Source organism: Mustela lutreola, chromosome 9, assembly GCF_030435805.1.
Source record: "Mustela lutreola isolate mMusLut2 chromosome 9, mMusLut2.pri, whole genome shotgun sequence".
Lineage (NCBI taxonomy): Eukaryota > Metazoa > Chordata > Mammalia > Carnivora > Mustelidae > Mustela > Mustela lutreola.
Genome location: NC_081298.1, coordinates 109136289 through 109151593, shown reverse-complemented (window position 1 = coordinate 109151593; position 15305 = coordinate 109136289). Strand labels below are relative to the sequence as shown.

The 15305-nt window shown below is 46.6% G+C and overlaps 1 protein-coding gene across 1 annotated transcript in view; it reads left to right on the top strand.

Annotated features, from left to right (window-relative positions):
• Positions 1–15305, top strand: part of MERTK (MER proto-oncogene, tyrosine kinase) — a 113157-nt gene that overhangs the window by 16139 nt on the left and 81713 nt on the right. Inside the window, exon 2 of the mRNA XM_059188380.1 lies at positions 12513–12921. Coding sequence (XP_059044363.1) covers positions 12513–12921 — 409 coding nt within the window. The remainder of the gene's footprint in view (positions 1–12512; positions 12922–15305) is intronic.

Here is a 15305-nt window from a genome sequence, read left to right as displayed (position 1 = left end):
TAGCTATTTTTTAAGAGTAGGTCTGCTGATGACAAATTCTTAGTTTTCCTTCATCTGGAATATTTTGGTTTCCCCTTCACTTCTGAAAAATTCTGAGTTGACAGTTCTTTCCTTTCAGCACTTATGAAACGTGCCACTTCCTTTTGTCCTCAGTGGTTCCTTATATGAATTATACTGCCAGTTGAATTGTGCTTCCCCTATAGGGGAGACACCATCTCTCTATCTCAGTGCTTTGAAAAAGTTTTCTTTGTCTTTACTGTTCAGAAGTTTGACTATGATGTATCTTAGTGTGGATATTTTTTGGGTTTATTTTCAGATGTTTAAACTCAGATGTTTGATTTTGTAGGTTTATATTTTTTGTAAGGTTTAGGAAGCTTTCAGCATTATTTCTTCAAGTTCTTTTTCATTCTTGCTCTCTTCTTTCTCCACTCCTTCCAGGACAGTGATAATACAAATGTTAGATCTTTTGTAATAGTCCTGTAGGTTCCAGAGTCTCTGTTCATTTTTTTTTCCCAGTCTCTTTTCTTTCTGTTGTTCAGATTAGATAATTTTCTATGGTTCTGTCTTCCAGTTCACTGATTCTTTTTTTTTTTTTTTTAAGATTTTACTTATTTATTTGACTGAGAGAGATCAAAAGCAGGCAGAGAAGCAGGCAGAGAGGGAGGGGGAAGCAGGCTCCCCCCTGAGCAGAGAGCCTGATGCGGGGCTCCATCCCAGGATCCCCAAGATCATGACCTGAGCCAAGGCAAAGGTGTAACCCACTGAGCCACCCCGGTGCCCCAGTTCACGGATTCTTTCATCTGCCCCTCCCATCCATTATTGAGACCACTCATTGAGTTTCTAATTTTGGTTATTGTATTTTTTAGTTCAAAAAGTTGCATTTAAAAAAACATATATCTTTTATTTCTTTATTGTGACTTTATTTTCTTGTCAAGGCTTCTATTTTCGTAAGTTTCTTGTTCATACTTGCTCATTGAAGTATTTTCATGATTCCTTTTTTAAAACCTTTTTTAGAGTGCCTGGGTGGCTCAGTGGTTAAGTGTTTGCCTTCCTGTCAGGTCATTAGGATCCACCGATTGGGATCGAGCTGGGATCGAGTAGAAGTCCTCCCACTCCCGCTTCCCTTGTGTTCCCTCTCTTCCTGTGTCTTTCTCTGTCAAATAATTAAATAAAATCTAAAAAAATAATAAAACCTTTTTCAGACAATTCTCTGTCACCTTGCCGTTGGTATTTCCGTTTGAGATTGAATGTTTTATTGAAACCTAGACATTTAGGGGTATTATATTATGAGACTCTGGCTCTTACTTTTATCTTTTGTTACACTGGGTTTCCTCTCAGCTGCTCTGGCTAGCGAAGAGGTATGCTGCCTCTTCACTGCCTGCTGGAGGTAGAATTCTAGGTTTTCTCTTCAGCCTGCATTGGCATCTGAGTGTAAGTTACTGCTGGTTAGAGGTGGGGTGGGAGTTCTGGCTGCCCATTAGGTTTCCACTGACACCTCCTGTCTGGGAAGAGATGTGGTGCCTTAGTACTTCCTGACTGTGCCCCACCTTACCTCCACTGACACGAGGGGAAGAAGAGGGATGGCCTCACTGGCAGCAGTGAAAGCCCTGATTATCTACTAGGCCTTCTCTGCTGCCACCCTAATGGGGATGGGGAGGGATGCCTCATTAATGCCAAGTGGGAGTGGAAGTCTAAGCTCTCCACCTAATCTTTGATAGCATGGGTGGGGGTGGGACCATAGGTTTTTCTGGGTGGTTTACTCGGAGGGGAACAGTTTTTTTAAAAATACTTTATTTATTTATTTGAGAGTGAGAGAGTGCACATGAGCAGGGGGAGGGGCACAGGGAGAAGCAGGCACCCTGCTGAATGTGGAACCCAATGTGGGACTTAATCCCAGGACCCTGGGGTCATGACCTGAGCTGAAGGCAGACACTTAACCGATTGAGGCGCCCAGGAGAACAGTTTATTTTCTAAAAAATTTTCTGTATGGATGGGCTCTCCCTTTCCTGATCTTTTGACTCAGGAAAAAAGGCTTTTTGAGGGTTTTGCTTTTGTTTGGTTGGTTGGTGGTGATGTTCTTTTCCTGATAACATTTCCAAATTGAGACATATGGAGCCAGAGGGAAACCCAGAGAATTTATCATCATGGTGGGCTAGCATCCTGAAGTCCTGGCTGGGTTCATCTACCTTCTCTCTACTTTTCAGAATAGTTGTTGTTGTTGCTGTTGTTTGTTTGTTTAATGTTTGTTTCTGCTGTTTTATGTGTACTTAGTTGGACGAGTAAGGAAAAGTATATCTGTTTTTATAGAATTCTCTTTGACAAACTTGTTTGGTGTTCCAGAAAGTCACATTTTAAAGATTTTTTTTTTTTTTAATTGACAGAGAGAGATATCACAAGTAGGCAGAGAGGCAGGCAGAGAGAGAGGGGGAAGCAGGCTCCCCACTGAGCAGAGAGCCCATGCGGGGCTTGATCCCAGAACCCTGGGATCATGATCCGAGCTAAAGGCAGAGGCTTTAACCCACTGAGCCACCCAGGCGCCCAGAAAGTCACATTTTAAAAGGAAATAATTTTTTTTTAAAGAATGGCTTTTTATTTTCTTTTAAAGATTTTATTTATTTGAGAGAGAGCGTGTGTGTACGTGCCTGTGAGCAGGAGGGACAGAGGGAGAGAGAGAATCCCAAGGAGACTCCCATGCTTCTGCAGAGTCCAACACCCATGGCCCCAAGATCATGACCCTAGCCAAAATCAAGAGTCTGACACTCAACTGACTGAGCCACCCAGGCGCCCTGAAAATGGCTTTTTATTACTAAGCATTAAGGTATTGGTGGGCTGGAGAGTGTATGTTGGGAGTGGCGTGATGGAGGGATTTAGGAACCTGAGAGTCTCTGCCAGATCTCCTGAAAGCCACCACATCTGGCCCTTGGGGAGAACCAACCTCAGATACCCGGGGGACAAACTGCTTCACCACTTTGGCCAGAAAGTGTTCCTTCAGTCTTCCGTGACACTTGGTGTGCTGCCCAAGGGGAAGGAGAAGGAAAAACCTCAGTTAAGTAAACATATGTTCATATTTCCCTGCGAGAGGTTGAATGGTCCAAGTCAGCATAACTGGCCCCATATGTTCAGCATTGATGGTTCAGACATGACTAGTTGCACCTTCGAAACAACAGATCATTTGTTTCATGTTATGAAAGTCTTAACTGGGGGTGAGCTGGTGGCTCAGTCGGTTAAGCATCTGCCTTCAACTCAGGTCATGATCTCAGGGTCCTGGGATTGAGCCCCGTGTCGGGCTTCCTGCCCAACAGAGAGTCTGCTTCTCCTTCTGCTCTCTCCCTGTGTTCTTCTCCCTGCTGGTACTCTCTCTCTCTCAGATTAATAAATAAAATCTTTAAAAAAAGAAAATCTTAACTGCCATTTATTGCATGTCTGTGCATGCCAGACACCACATGGAATTTTATGTGCAGTATTCTGCTATTCTGAAAGAAGGAGGTGTTACAGATGAGGGGACTGAATCTCACTTGGACAAGTGACTTGCACAAGGTCATCTGGTCTCTGAATGGCTGAGCTGGGTGGGGCTAAACATTGCTTCTTTGACTCCAGAGTTCTAGGTAGCATGCTCCCCAACCACAGGCATTAAAATCTGAGCCTTCTGGGTGGGGTTCTCAGGTGGAATCCTTAAGAGCCCGTTTCCCCAAGGTGATTTGGGCTACTGGATCCATTCCCTTAGAGCAGGGGGGTCTGACCGGGGCTACACATAAAAATCACTAGAAGATATGTATTTTTTTTTTTAAGTCCTGATACCCAAACTGTACCCCTGATCATTAAACTCAAGCTCTGGAAGAAAAGCAGGCAGCAGAACTTTAAAACCTGCTATGGAGATTCCGATGTTCTGCTAGTTTGGAAGGCATGCTAGAGAGTTAGAAGGCAATGATAAGGAGTCACAGTCAGATTCTGGAACTCTTTTCTGGTTGAACTGGTGTTCCTCTACAGAAAGGATTTGAGGGGTGCCGTCCGCTTGGGAAGCTTCATTTACAAAGCACTTCTACCAAGAAAAAGTTAAACGCCCAAGTCAGGAAGTGGGGTACAGGCTAAAGGTGATCACGAGGAGCTACTTAAAGTCCTTTGAGGCCCTTGGAACTTCATTGAAGAAGTGCGTGCACGAGAAGGAAGGGTGCAGACAGGGCTCTGCTTTTTTTCTTAAGCCAGAAGGAATACCAGGGAGAGTGGGGAAGGGATCCTGGGTATCCTGGGTATCAGCATTGTTGCCCAGAGGTCTGAGCTCCTCTACACCCTCCATGCTGGGGCTCAGAGAGGTTGAATAGTTTGCTTGATGTGCTGGGGTCCCTGTTTGCCCCCTCCAGACCCACTCTTGACCCTGCTGTGCATCCCAGCAGACCAGCCTATGGGAGGGCAACCAGGAACTCACTCCCTGGCACTCTGGCTCCAGCTGGTTTGAGCTAAAGGATACTAAGTTACATATATTTGACTGACTAGATCTCTGTGTACTGGCATATCCATTGCTTATCTGAAATTCAAGTGTAACTGGAACGTCTTGTTTTTTATCTGGCAACACTATGCCCGTTGGGGGGCATGTGGAAAATCTGATCTGCCCACACCATGTTTTATACCCGACTTTGCTTTCTTCCCTCTGGACAGGCATGCCAGTGGGTTTTTGCTGGCATTCCATCTTTTCTGCTGTCACACCACAGCTGTGACCCCTCTGCACAAGCAGCCAAACCATGTACTCCCCTTGCTTTCCAGTGAAGCCCCTGCTAGAGGCTGTTCTGCCCCGGTCAGCTACCCAGTATCTGCTAGCCGGGTTTTGCTGCACTTGGTACAAAAGGGACTGTTCAGGAGTCAGTGTCATCCCAAGAATGGTCTTTTTGTGTGTGTGTCACTTTTCCCAAGTGGTGGAGTGCATTTCCCAGATGGTGGAGTGCATTCACCTCAGCAAAGCTAACGTTTACCATTTATAGTTTGGGAACAATTGAGTCAAGTGATTTCAGGGTAAAGGTTTTTAAATTTTTCCCTCATTAAGTATTGCTGCTGCTGCTCTTTATCAATTGAGAAACCTTCACGTTGACATAAAGTGAAACAAAACAAAGTAGAAAGTTTCTGTTTGTTCTGTGTTTGGCCTCAGCCAGTCGCAGGAATGGGGAAAGAGTTTTTAAAGTAGATGACAGGCAAGCTGCCCAGGGTCATGGTTCAGATATCAGCCAGAAGGATGGGGGTGGGAGAAGGGAGACAGTCCAGGTATGGCCCTTTCTCTTGGAGGGGGACACAGGACACTGCTGCTACAAAAGGGAGCCTTTTGTAATCTGCAAACTCACTGCTGAAGGAGGCCTTTCTTCCAGCTGTCGGGGGGCCACTTGATAGCAAAGCTACAACAGCCAGCCAGGTCAGATATGCGGCCTTAGTTCCTGGGCAGAGGGCATCCTTCCCTCCGTCTATCGCTGCTCTCCTTGACCACGTATGCTTTGCAGGTGGGAAGCAAAGAACCCACAGGCGTTCCAGGCTAAGCCCTCACTCTTGCCTCCTCCTCTGGGCCTCCTGATTCTGAGGCTGAGCTTCAGGGAGCTCACTTGAGGCCTCTGTTTTGTTGTTTGAAAAAGTATAGAAAAAGGCAGGCAGTGGGTTCCACAGGTTGGCACTTGAGTCCTGGGCTTATTTCAACACTCAGGCTAAGGTGCTACCGCTCTCCCTTTCCGGGCACCCAGGATTGTAAAGCAGATTGATGGCACCGGACACCCAAGGCGGGGTTGAATTAAATAGGGCTGACCAACCTGCACTCTTCCTCCCGCAGGCCTCCCTGCCCCCCAACCCCGCCCAGTCATCCTCCCATGGTTTAGAGGGCCTCCAAGGCCTGGGTGCTGCCCAGTGCACCCATTCCACCCCACTACCCCAGACCTGCAATTTTAGTGGCTTCCGCTTCCTATATCCACCTGGGGGCTGTAGTCCCAAGGCTTGGAGAGGAGGAAAGGAGCTCATGTTATGAAAGCATTATGGAGACCAGCCAGCCCTACAAAAATACCTTTGAGCCCAGAGGCTTCTGGCCATCACAAGCCAAAAGTTTCTTTTCTCCTCTTATTCGCAGGTGCCAATTTTGTCCTTCCAGTGTTGCTGTTCCCTATGCACTGACCTCTCTGATTAGTCCCACCACTCAGTTTTACAAGGCCCAGGCCTGGCCTCAGACATCCTACTTCAGGTGACCAGCAGGCCCCAGGTGCAGATGCTAGCCAATGACAACAACATCAGCCAAAACCTGTAGAAAGTTCTAGCAGACCCTGGACATCTGGTCATGTCCTACCACCTAGGCACTCATTGCAGGGGATTAGAGAGGCTAAAGAGCTCTTCTGAGGTCATCTCAGGTAGCAGGGGACTTTCCTAGGCAACCATTGAACAGTACTAATCAACCAGCCCACTTGCCATCATGCACACTCAGCAAGCATGCAGCCAATATTTGTGGACTTAAAGGTGGGATGTGTTAGTTGATGACACAGAAAGTAGACTGCTCGCTAGCATTCCCTGGCTGACCAATTGTGAGTCTACCGAACTAAGGTCCCTAAATGTCTGGCTCACTGTGGTTACGTGTGGTTGGTGGAAAGGTGCTGCTTCAGAGGCATGCCAGCATCCCATCTCCGTCACTCCCAGCTACAGGAGTGTCCCTGCCTGGACCAACTCTCTTCCCTGCTCAGCCTTCAGAACTCTGCCCACATCACACCCATTTAGTCCATGGAGGTTCACTGCGCATTGGGTCCGTGTCATACATCCTGCTGGGTTCAGGCCATGTCACCTCCAGCTTCTGAGGAAGCTGTAAATTTGTTCAGAAAAACAAGGTGAACCCACATGAAACAATGGACATTGTATCTATACAGTTTATTTGTTGCATGAATAAATATTTGCTAATCATGTCCCATAAGCCTATCCCTGCACTCAGCACTGGACGTCCATGATGGTGACACGATCCCTGTCTATACGAAGCTGATGTCAGAATCTGGTCAAGGACTGAGTGATGATAAGGAACCAGCAGGGATGCTCCATCAGCAGCTGCAGGGCTGGGTGGGCGTGGCCCCCTGCTGCTAGCAGTGCAGCTGCTGGAACAGCTGGACAGCTACTCTCCCACCTGGCTGGGAGGCCAGTTATCCAAGGCTACTTAGTAGCAGTTACTTAGGTATGGTTGAACTTCCCATTTCATTGGCTTATCCAGTGCACAGAAGGAAACAATCTGGAAAGGGGAAGAGGGGAGGGTGAAGTTTCTTGTGAATTACACCCAGATAACAGCAGGAAGCAGCCAGCTTTTCCCTGTATGACCAAATTATCATTCAGTCTCTGTGGGCTTTAATAATCTCTCACGCTCACTAAACATTGTCTTCAGTATATGTCCATCTAACGGGCTGTCATGTTGCCTTTTGCTGTCTTAAGGATGAGTTAACAGGAGCACAGCTGGTGAGGACTAAAAGGTTGGTTCTATAAGCAAGTCTTGTTGGCCTAGTCTCCTCCTCCTGTCCTAACTCCCTCCCTCCCCAATAATTTTAAAGTGGTCCACTTCTATGTTTTCTGGGAAAAACAGGGGGAGGGGCATTATACATGGAAGTAGTTGAAACAGTGAAAAGTTAACAGCTTAACATATGATCTCTAGGACTGGTCATTGCCCTGGCCCTTGGGTCCAAAACCTGGGATTGGTTATTTTGCCTCTTTTTCACATTATCTGTAATCACTCAGGGCCCCCTGTCTGCACTGCAGAGTTCTAAAGCACCATTGACCATTAAATGAATGGCAACCCCACCAGCGCCCCCCACAGTTGTGCAGTGGGAACCTCACCATCCTTACCATCCATGAGAAGTTGTTCAGTCCTTGCGCTCAACCATGTAAATCAGCCCCTCTCAGGTATTGGAGAGTGGCAAGTTTTTAGTGATTCACAATAAAATAAGAAAATAGTAAGAAACAGAGGCGCCTGGGTGGCTGTGTTGGTTGAGTGTCTGACTCTTGATTTTGGCCTTGTGGGGCTCCCTGCTCTGTGCAAAGTCTATTTGTCCGTCTCCCTCTTTTCCTCCCACGCTTGTGCTCTCTTCTCTCTCTCTCAAATAAATGATGGGTAAAATCTTAAAAAAAAAAAAAAAAAGAAGAAAAAGAAAGAAAGAAATAGGGATGGCTGGCTGGATGGATGGATGGCTCAGTTACTTAAGCAGCTGCCTTAGCTCAAGTCATGATCAATCCCAGGATCCTGGGATCAAGCCTTGCATCAGGCTCTGCCTCAGTGGGGGGTCTGCTTCTCCCTCTCCCTTTGTTCTCTCTCTCTCTCAAGTAAATAAATAAAAATCTTAAAAAAAAAAAAAAAGGGAACAAAGAAAGACTAATAGCTAACAGTTACTGAGTGCTGACTATGAGCTTGACATAGGAATTCGTCCTTTCTTGCTAACAGCAACTCTATGGGGCACCATTATTGCCATCCCCCTGTGAGGAAGCTGAACCAGAAGCCCCTCCTGGCCTGTACTGTTCTTGCAACAGCCAGAATCATGACCACTCCAGAGAACTCCCCTGTGTTCTGAGATTACATCCTTCCTAAGAACTCGGTGTCAGACTGACCTTTCTGTTGCAGGATAGTGGCGATAGTGAGTTTGGCCCCTCGCCTCCCCCCATCCTCCCTGCTTCCTGGCCGCTCTGCTGGTTAGGTCTTCGCTATCTTCCTGGCAGGTTCCCCACCTCCTGGCCTCCTCCTTCCTGCTCTTCTTGCTCCCACTCAGCCGGATGTCAGTGCCAGGGTCAAGTATGGCTATGACCTTCCCCCTCCCCTACTCAGAAACCTTCCAGGAATGGTTGCTGCTTCAGACAGGACTCGGGGCTCTCCACGATCAGCCTGTATTTACTCGCTCGATCACTTTGGTCCGAACATGGGAACGCCACCCTACGACTACATACGTGTTCCCAAACTATTAGGGCCTCCTCTTTCTCTTCAGTTTCCCACCATTCCTGCCACTTGAAACCCTGTCCACTTCCCCTCCCTCCTCTAATTCATGCCTTTACTTATTCATTCAACACACCTATTTTGAGCATCATCTATGAACTGGCTACAGGGTGAGTACAAGGCCTCTTGGGGCTCTCAGTCCAATAGGAGAGAAAGAACTGAATGAGAAATCATAGGAGGTGTTACAAAGGGGAGGGGCCCCAGCACCTAATGGAGGAGGGCTAAGTAATCAGGGATGGGAGGGACCAGGGAAGGCCTCTGTGACACTGTCGAGAACCAACCCCCCCCACCCCAGTTAGCTATATCCCATTTTCCCTATAACTCCTAGGTCCCTCTGCTGCTCCCTCTCTGGGGCAAGTGCCTTTCTGTTCCCCATTAGACTATCACAGCAAATCTTAGACCCAGTGCTATGTAAGTACTGGTTGGGAATTGAATCATTGTACCCACTCCTGGCAATTCAACTCATGGAGCTTAGCTATCTTTTCAGCCATCGTAGTGATTACAGGGTGGCTTTGCTCTCCTGACATCATCGGAGTGGGTGGCTGGCCCTTTAGTTTGTTCGGTGAGCTGCTTAGCTCATAGAAAACTGAAGACTGTATCCAACTGTAATCAGGGGTTATTTTGTAGGGTTGGGATTACAAAACAGGTTTCCATTTTATATTTTTTGTGTTTCTATAAATATTTGAATTTTCTACTACCAACTTGGGTTACCTTTATCTTAGCATTTTAAATGTCTTCAAGTAAATTAAACAAACCAAATAATTATTTGCTTCTCCCACTCCACTTGTTTGCTTTCTGTTTCAAGAAAAACAAAGTTATCCAGACGTACCGCTGACTTCCCATTCCCATGGATGTCAGTGAATGAGGACCATAGACAAGTTTGCTGACCTAAGAGGCAAAGGTGAATTGTAAGTGCTTCAAAGCCTCAAGAAAAAGAGCATTCTTGTGAACAGTCTGAAGGCATAAAAGAAACGGCCAGAGCATTCATAACTGCAGAAAGTGTCCCCAAATTCAGAGGAGATGGTGGAACTGGATAGGACCCAGGCAGAGCTTTGCTGTGCCCTGCTAAGAGCCCAGGCCTACACTCACGCATAAGATTTGCCTGGCATGGGGGTGAGAGGAGAGGCAGGGGCCCCTCTCTGCAGAGTCGCCCTGACCTCCACTCCCTGGAATAAATGAACGCTCCCATCACAGCACACTCATCCATCTGGATGGCTGGGCTCAAGGCCAGCCTACGGCTGACCCACATAGTCTTCTGCAAAGCTTGCAGAGGGCCCCTGCTCTCCCACAGCCACTGAGACCTCAGGCTAAAGGGAAGCAGTGAGCTTTCCCCGGTTTCTTATAGTGAAATCTCTTCTTCTCCAACCTGGCATTCACCCTGGAGGTAGTTCTCAAATGCATCAACTACGAGAGCCGAACTGGGTTGAAAGAGTACGTAGAGAAGACTTCCTAACAGGAGCTGTGACCTTCAGCTGAGGAAGATGTACAGGCTAGAGTGACTTGGCAGGGAGGAAGCCAGAGGAGCAAATTCTCAGATCCTGTCATCTGCCCCCCAAATCTCCTGTTTGTATCTCCATTGGCCAGATAAGTGCTTAGTTGACTTCTTATCCTAAACATTACTTGTTGTTTATTTGAAATTCAAGCTTAACTAAGCGTCCTGTGTTCCTATTTGCTAAATCTGGCACAGCTCTAAGCAGAGACCACCCTACTCACACACACACACACACACACGCACGCGTGCGCGCGCGTGCGCAGGAGCCCAGGAGGGTGTGACATTCTGAGTGTGGCAGAGGGACAGCCACTGAGTGGGTACCCCCAGTCACTTACTCACAAAATGCCTGTGAATCTCCCATTCTTTGCCTGTCTCAAGCACTTGAGGCCAACGTGTTCGAATCCATAATCACCAGCAGAGAATGTGTGCTCCAGAAGTGCTATGAAAAAGAAAAACAGAACAACTACTATTGTGGGCCAGTATTTTTAGAAATACTTGTGGGCCAAATGAAATCAACATTTCCAGGTCCATTCTAGCATTTTACTGGAAGCTCCAAGTCATTCCATAGTCACGAATGACTGTCAAGAATGACTGATGTTTTCCCCCATACCTGTAGATGGGTCACGTTGAGGCACAAGAATCGTAAACTCCTGTCTTTGTAACCGGTAGTAGCCTTTGCAAGATCACCTGTTGGATTTGTGGCATAGTCTGTGACTGGGAGCACAGTGAGAAAAGTGATCTCAGGGGCCATCACCTTCCTGCCATGCTGTTGAGTTGGGTATGAAGGACTTTGAATGAGTCGCCGTTATAAAAAATGGGTAAAAATGGTCAAAAGGTCCAAAGGTCCAGTTATAAAATAAGTTAAGTCCTGGTGATGTAATATACAGTAGGGTGACTATTGTTAACAGTATTGTATTGTAAAAAAGCCAAAATACTGTATTGTATACTCTCTGCCTAAGAGAGTAGGTCTTTAAAGTTCTCATCACAAGAAAAAAAATTTTATAACTCTGTATTGTGATGGTAGTCTGCTAAACTAACTAGATAAATATTTTGCAATATATACAAATATCAAATCACTATGTTGTGTACCTGAAACTAATATAATATGTCAGTTGTATCTCAATTAAAAAAAAAAAAGAAGAGTAAATTTTTGAATGGGTACCTGGGTGGCTCAGTCGGTTAAGTGTCTGACTCTTGATTTCAGCTCAGATTATGATCTCAGGCTCGTGAGATCGAACCCCGCATCAGGCTCCATGCTGAGCATGTAACCTACTTAAGATTCTCTCCCTCTCCCTCTGCTCCTCCCCATGCCTGCCTCTCTTATGCTTACACGTGCTCTCTCGCTAAAATAAAAATTAAATTAATTAAAGGAAATTAAATTAAAATTAAATTTTAAAAAGGAAACAATTTTTTTTTTTTTAAGATTTTATTTATTTATTTGACAGAGAGAGATCACAAGTAGACAGAGAGGCAGGCAGAGAGAGAGAGAGAGGAGGAAGCAGGCTCCCTGCTGAGCAAAGAGCCCGATGTGGGGCTCGATCCCAGGACCCTGAGATCATGACCTGAGCCGAAGGCAGCGGCTTAACCCACTGAGCCACCCAGGCGCCCCAGGAAACAATTTTTGATGGGGGGAGTTCTAGTTCTTAAACATTCTTTAGGAGATAAGTAAACTGATGAATGAGCTTGTGAATGAGAATATACATCCAGACGTGTGTTAAATACGTTCTGCTTGTGTTTTCTAAGGACACTGAGGATACCCCAGTTCTTTCCCATCGTGGCCTTAGAGATTGGGAACCGATTTGGAAAACCCCATTATTTAAAAGGCTTAAAGTCAGGGACGCCTGGGTGGCTCAGTGGGTTAAGCCTCTGCCTTCGGCTCAGGTCATGGTCTCAGGGTCCTGGGATTGAGCCCCGCATCTGGCTCTCTGCTCAGCCGGGAGCCTGCTTCCTCCTCTCTGCCTGCCTCTCTGCCTACTTGTGATCTCTCTCCTTCTGCTAAATAAATAAATAAAATCTTAAAAAAAAAAAAAGACTAAAAGTCAGATTTCTGTTTTGCAGCTGTGGCAGAGGTGAGGGAAGAAACCAAGCCTGACTTCCCATTGCCAGGAGGCCTGCAGGCTGACCACGTGCCGTTATCCCTTCCTCACACCATTGGGTACCAGCCTGCCACGATGTCTTCACCAACTCAGCCTGGACGACCGCCTACAGGGAGTGCAGCCCATGGCGAGGTGACCTCTGCTGGGTCAAAGCTCCTACCGCCTCTGGCATTTAATCGTACAATTGGCCACATAATACTCTCTGAGCATAAGGATGTAAAATTTAATTGCTCCATCAATATACCTACTACGTACCAGGACATTGCAGTTATTTCTTGGTGGAAGGATGGGAAGGAGTTGGTCGGGGCCCATCATGCCATTACTCAGTTTTATCCGGATGACGAAGTTACAGCAATAATCGCTTCCTTCAGGTATGTGTTCTTTCTTCCTTTCCTTTTTGAATGTTGTTATGTTATTTGTGATTCAAAAGTAAAAACCTCCTAAGTTGAAAGACGGCTTTTTGGTTTCTGTGTGAGCAGCCCTCCGGGTGCCGTTAGAGTACAGATTCACAGCAGACAGTCTGTGTGGTTGATCTCTTTTATGTGGATCTTGGCCCCATTCAAACTGGATTATCAGAGGCTCTGCCTTCTGGGGAACCCCCACCCCCGACCTGCAAGTCATGTCAAGCTCCCACTTAACTCAAGAGCTTTCCCAGTGAGTGGAAACACTGTTTTTGTTTTTTGTTTTTAAGATTTTATTTATTTATTTGGCACAGAGAGAGACACAGTGAGAGAGGGAACACAAGCAGGGGGAATGGGAGAAGAAGAAGCAGACTTCCCACACAGCAGGCAGCCCAATGTGGGGGTCGATCCAGGACCCCGGGATCATGACCTGAGCTGAAGGCAGCTGCTTAATAACTGAGCCACCCAGGCACCCCAGGAACACTGTTTCTTTCCGGGTGTAGAGAGACATCTAAATTACCCCATGGGCGTGGAGCTTTGAACACATTCCCATCCCTTTCATTGGCCTTATCCCCCCCTCTCTCTTCCACCTGTCCCCAGCATCCCCTGCTTCTGCAGATTGTGGCGCTGACGTAGCCATCATGCCTGTTGGGGTGGGAAATAGCTGGAAAGTCTATAAAGGCTGGGGAAATTAGAAAACCTTAAGCCACCTGGGTCACTGTCTCCGTGTTCCACTCTGTTTTGGCAAGGGCCAGCCGAACGCGTTGGTGGGGGGAGGGTTGGCAGGGCTAAGCCAAGTCAGCATGTACATCTGGAGGAATCTGTTGTCCTGAGGATTGCATCATCGTATTTTCAACATCCTGCAGACAGCCAGCTGCTTCTCCTCACCACACTCCCTCTTTTATTTTCTACTCTCTCCTCTTTCGCTAGGAGAGGTTTGGGTGTTTGGTTTGGTTTTGAGTCAGAGTCTCCTTGCATGTACAGCTTTGGAGTTCAGTGGACCTGTGGTCCTAGAGAGCTCCAAACGAGGTCAGAGGCACACAGTTGGAGTAAGTGCCTTTTTCCGTGGGATTCCTCCACTCCGAGCAGAGCCCTCTTTGATCTGGGACATTTTCACTTTCTCTGGCCTGATACTCGTGGCTGTCTGAGACAATGTCATGTCTTCTGGTGAATCATTTTGTTTCCTTTTCAGAAAACTGCCTCAGAGATGCCACAAGGCTAACAACTCCAGTTTGAGTTGAGTGTGTCCATACTTCCACAAGATACATCCTTTTTTTTTTTTTTTTCTCTAAGTTATAGGCTTGGTTAGCATCAAAGTAAAGAACACAGCTTTCATATTTTCCACCGGTTGATTTAAACTCGGGCTGGGTCTCTCGGGCTGCCATTCTCAGCCAGTGGCTGAGACCACTCAGGAGACTTGACTACATACTTTAATCCATCAACTACAAAACACAGATGTTTTACCATGCTATGGACACAGCTTCTGATGAGAGATCACTATTTAATAGTGAATAAGAAGCAGTTTATTTTTTCTTAAAGATTTTATTTATTTGAGAGAGAGTGAGTGAGAGAGAGAGAGAGAGAGTGAGTGAGCAAGAGCAGGGGGAAGGGCAGAGGGAGAAGCAGACTCCCCACTGAGCAGGAAGCCGTGCAGGGCTCTATCCTGAGACTCCGGGATCGTGTCCTGAGCTGAAGGCAGACGCTTAGCCCACTGAGCCACCCAGGTGCCCCTAAGGAACAGTTTAAAGGCTTAAAGAAACAGAAAGCTGACACATTGGGCTCATCAGGTATCATTAGGAGGAAAGCACTACCCTGCTGACTCTCTGGGCTGGGAGTCCTGAACAAGGGTCCTGCCACTAGCCAGCCAGGAGACGATGGGTGAGCTGCCTTCTTGCCAAAGAGATGAGTTTGGACTCCATGACCAGCGCTTCAGGTGTGTTCAAAGGGGCCATGAAATGATACCAAAGGACATAAACTGGAGAGATGTTTTTTTTTTTTAAATTTTTTATAAATATATGATGTATTATTAGCCCCAGGGGTACAGGTCTGTGAATTGCCAGGTTTACACATTTCATAGCACTCACCATAGCACATACCCTCCCTAAAGTCCATAACCCCACCACCCTTTCCCTACCCCCTACCCCCAGCAACCCTCAGTTCATTTTGTGAGATTAAGAGTCTCTTATGGTTTGTCTCCCTCCCGATCCCATCTTGTTTCATTTATTCTTTTCCTACCCCCCAAACCCCCCACGTTGCCTCTCTACTTCCTCATATCAGGGAGATCATATGACAGTTGTCTTTCTCCGATTGACTTATTTCACTAAGCATAATACCCTCTAGTTCCATCCATGTCG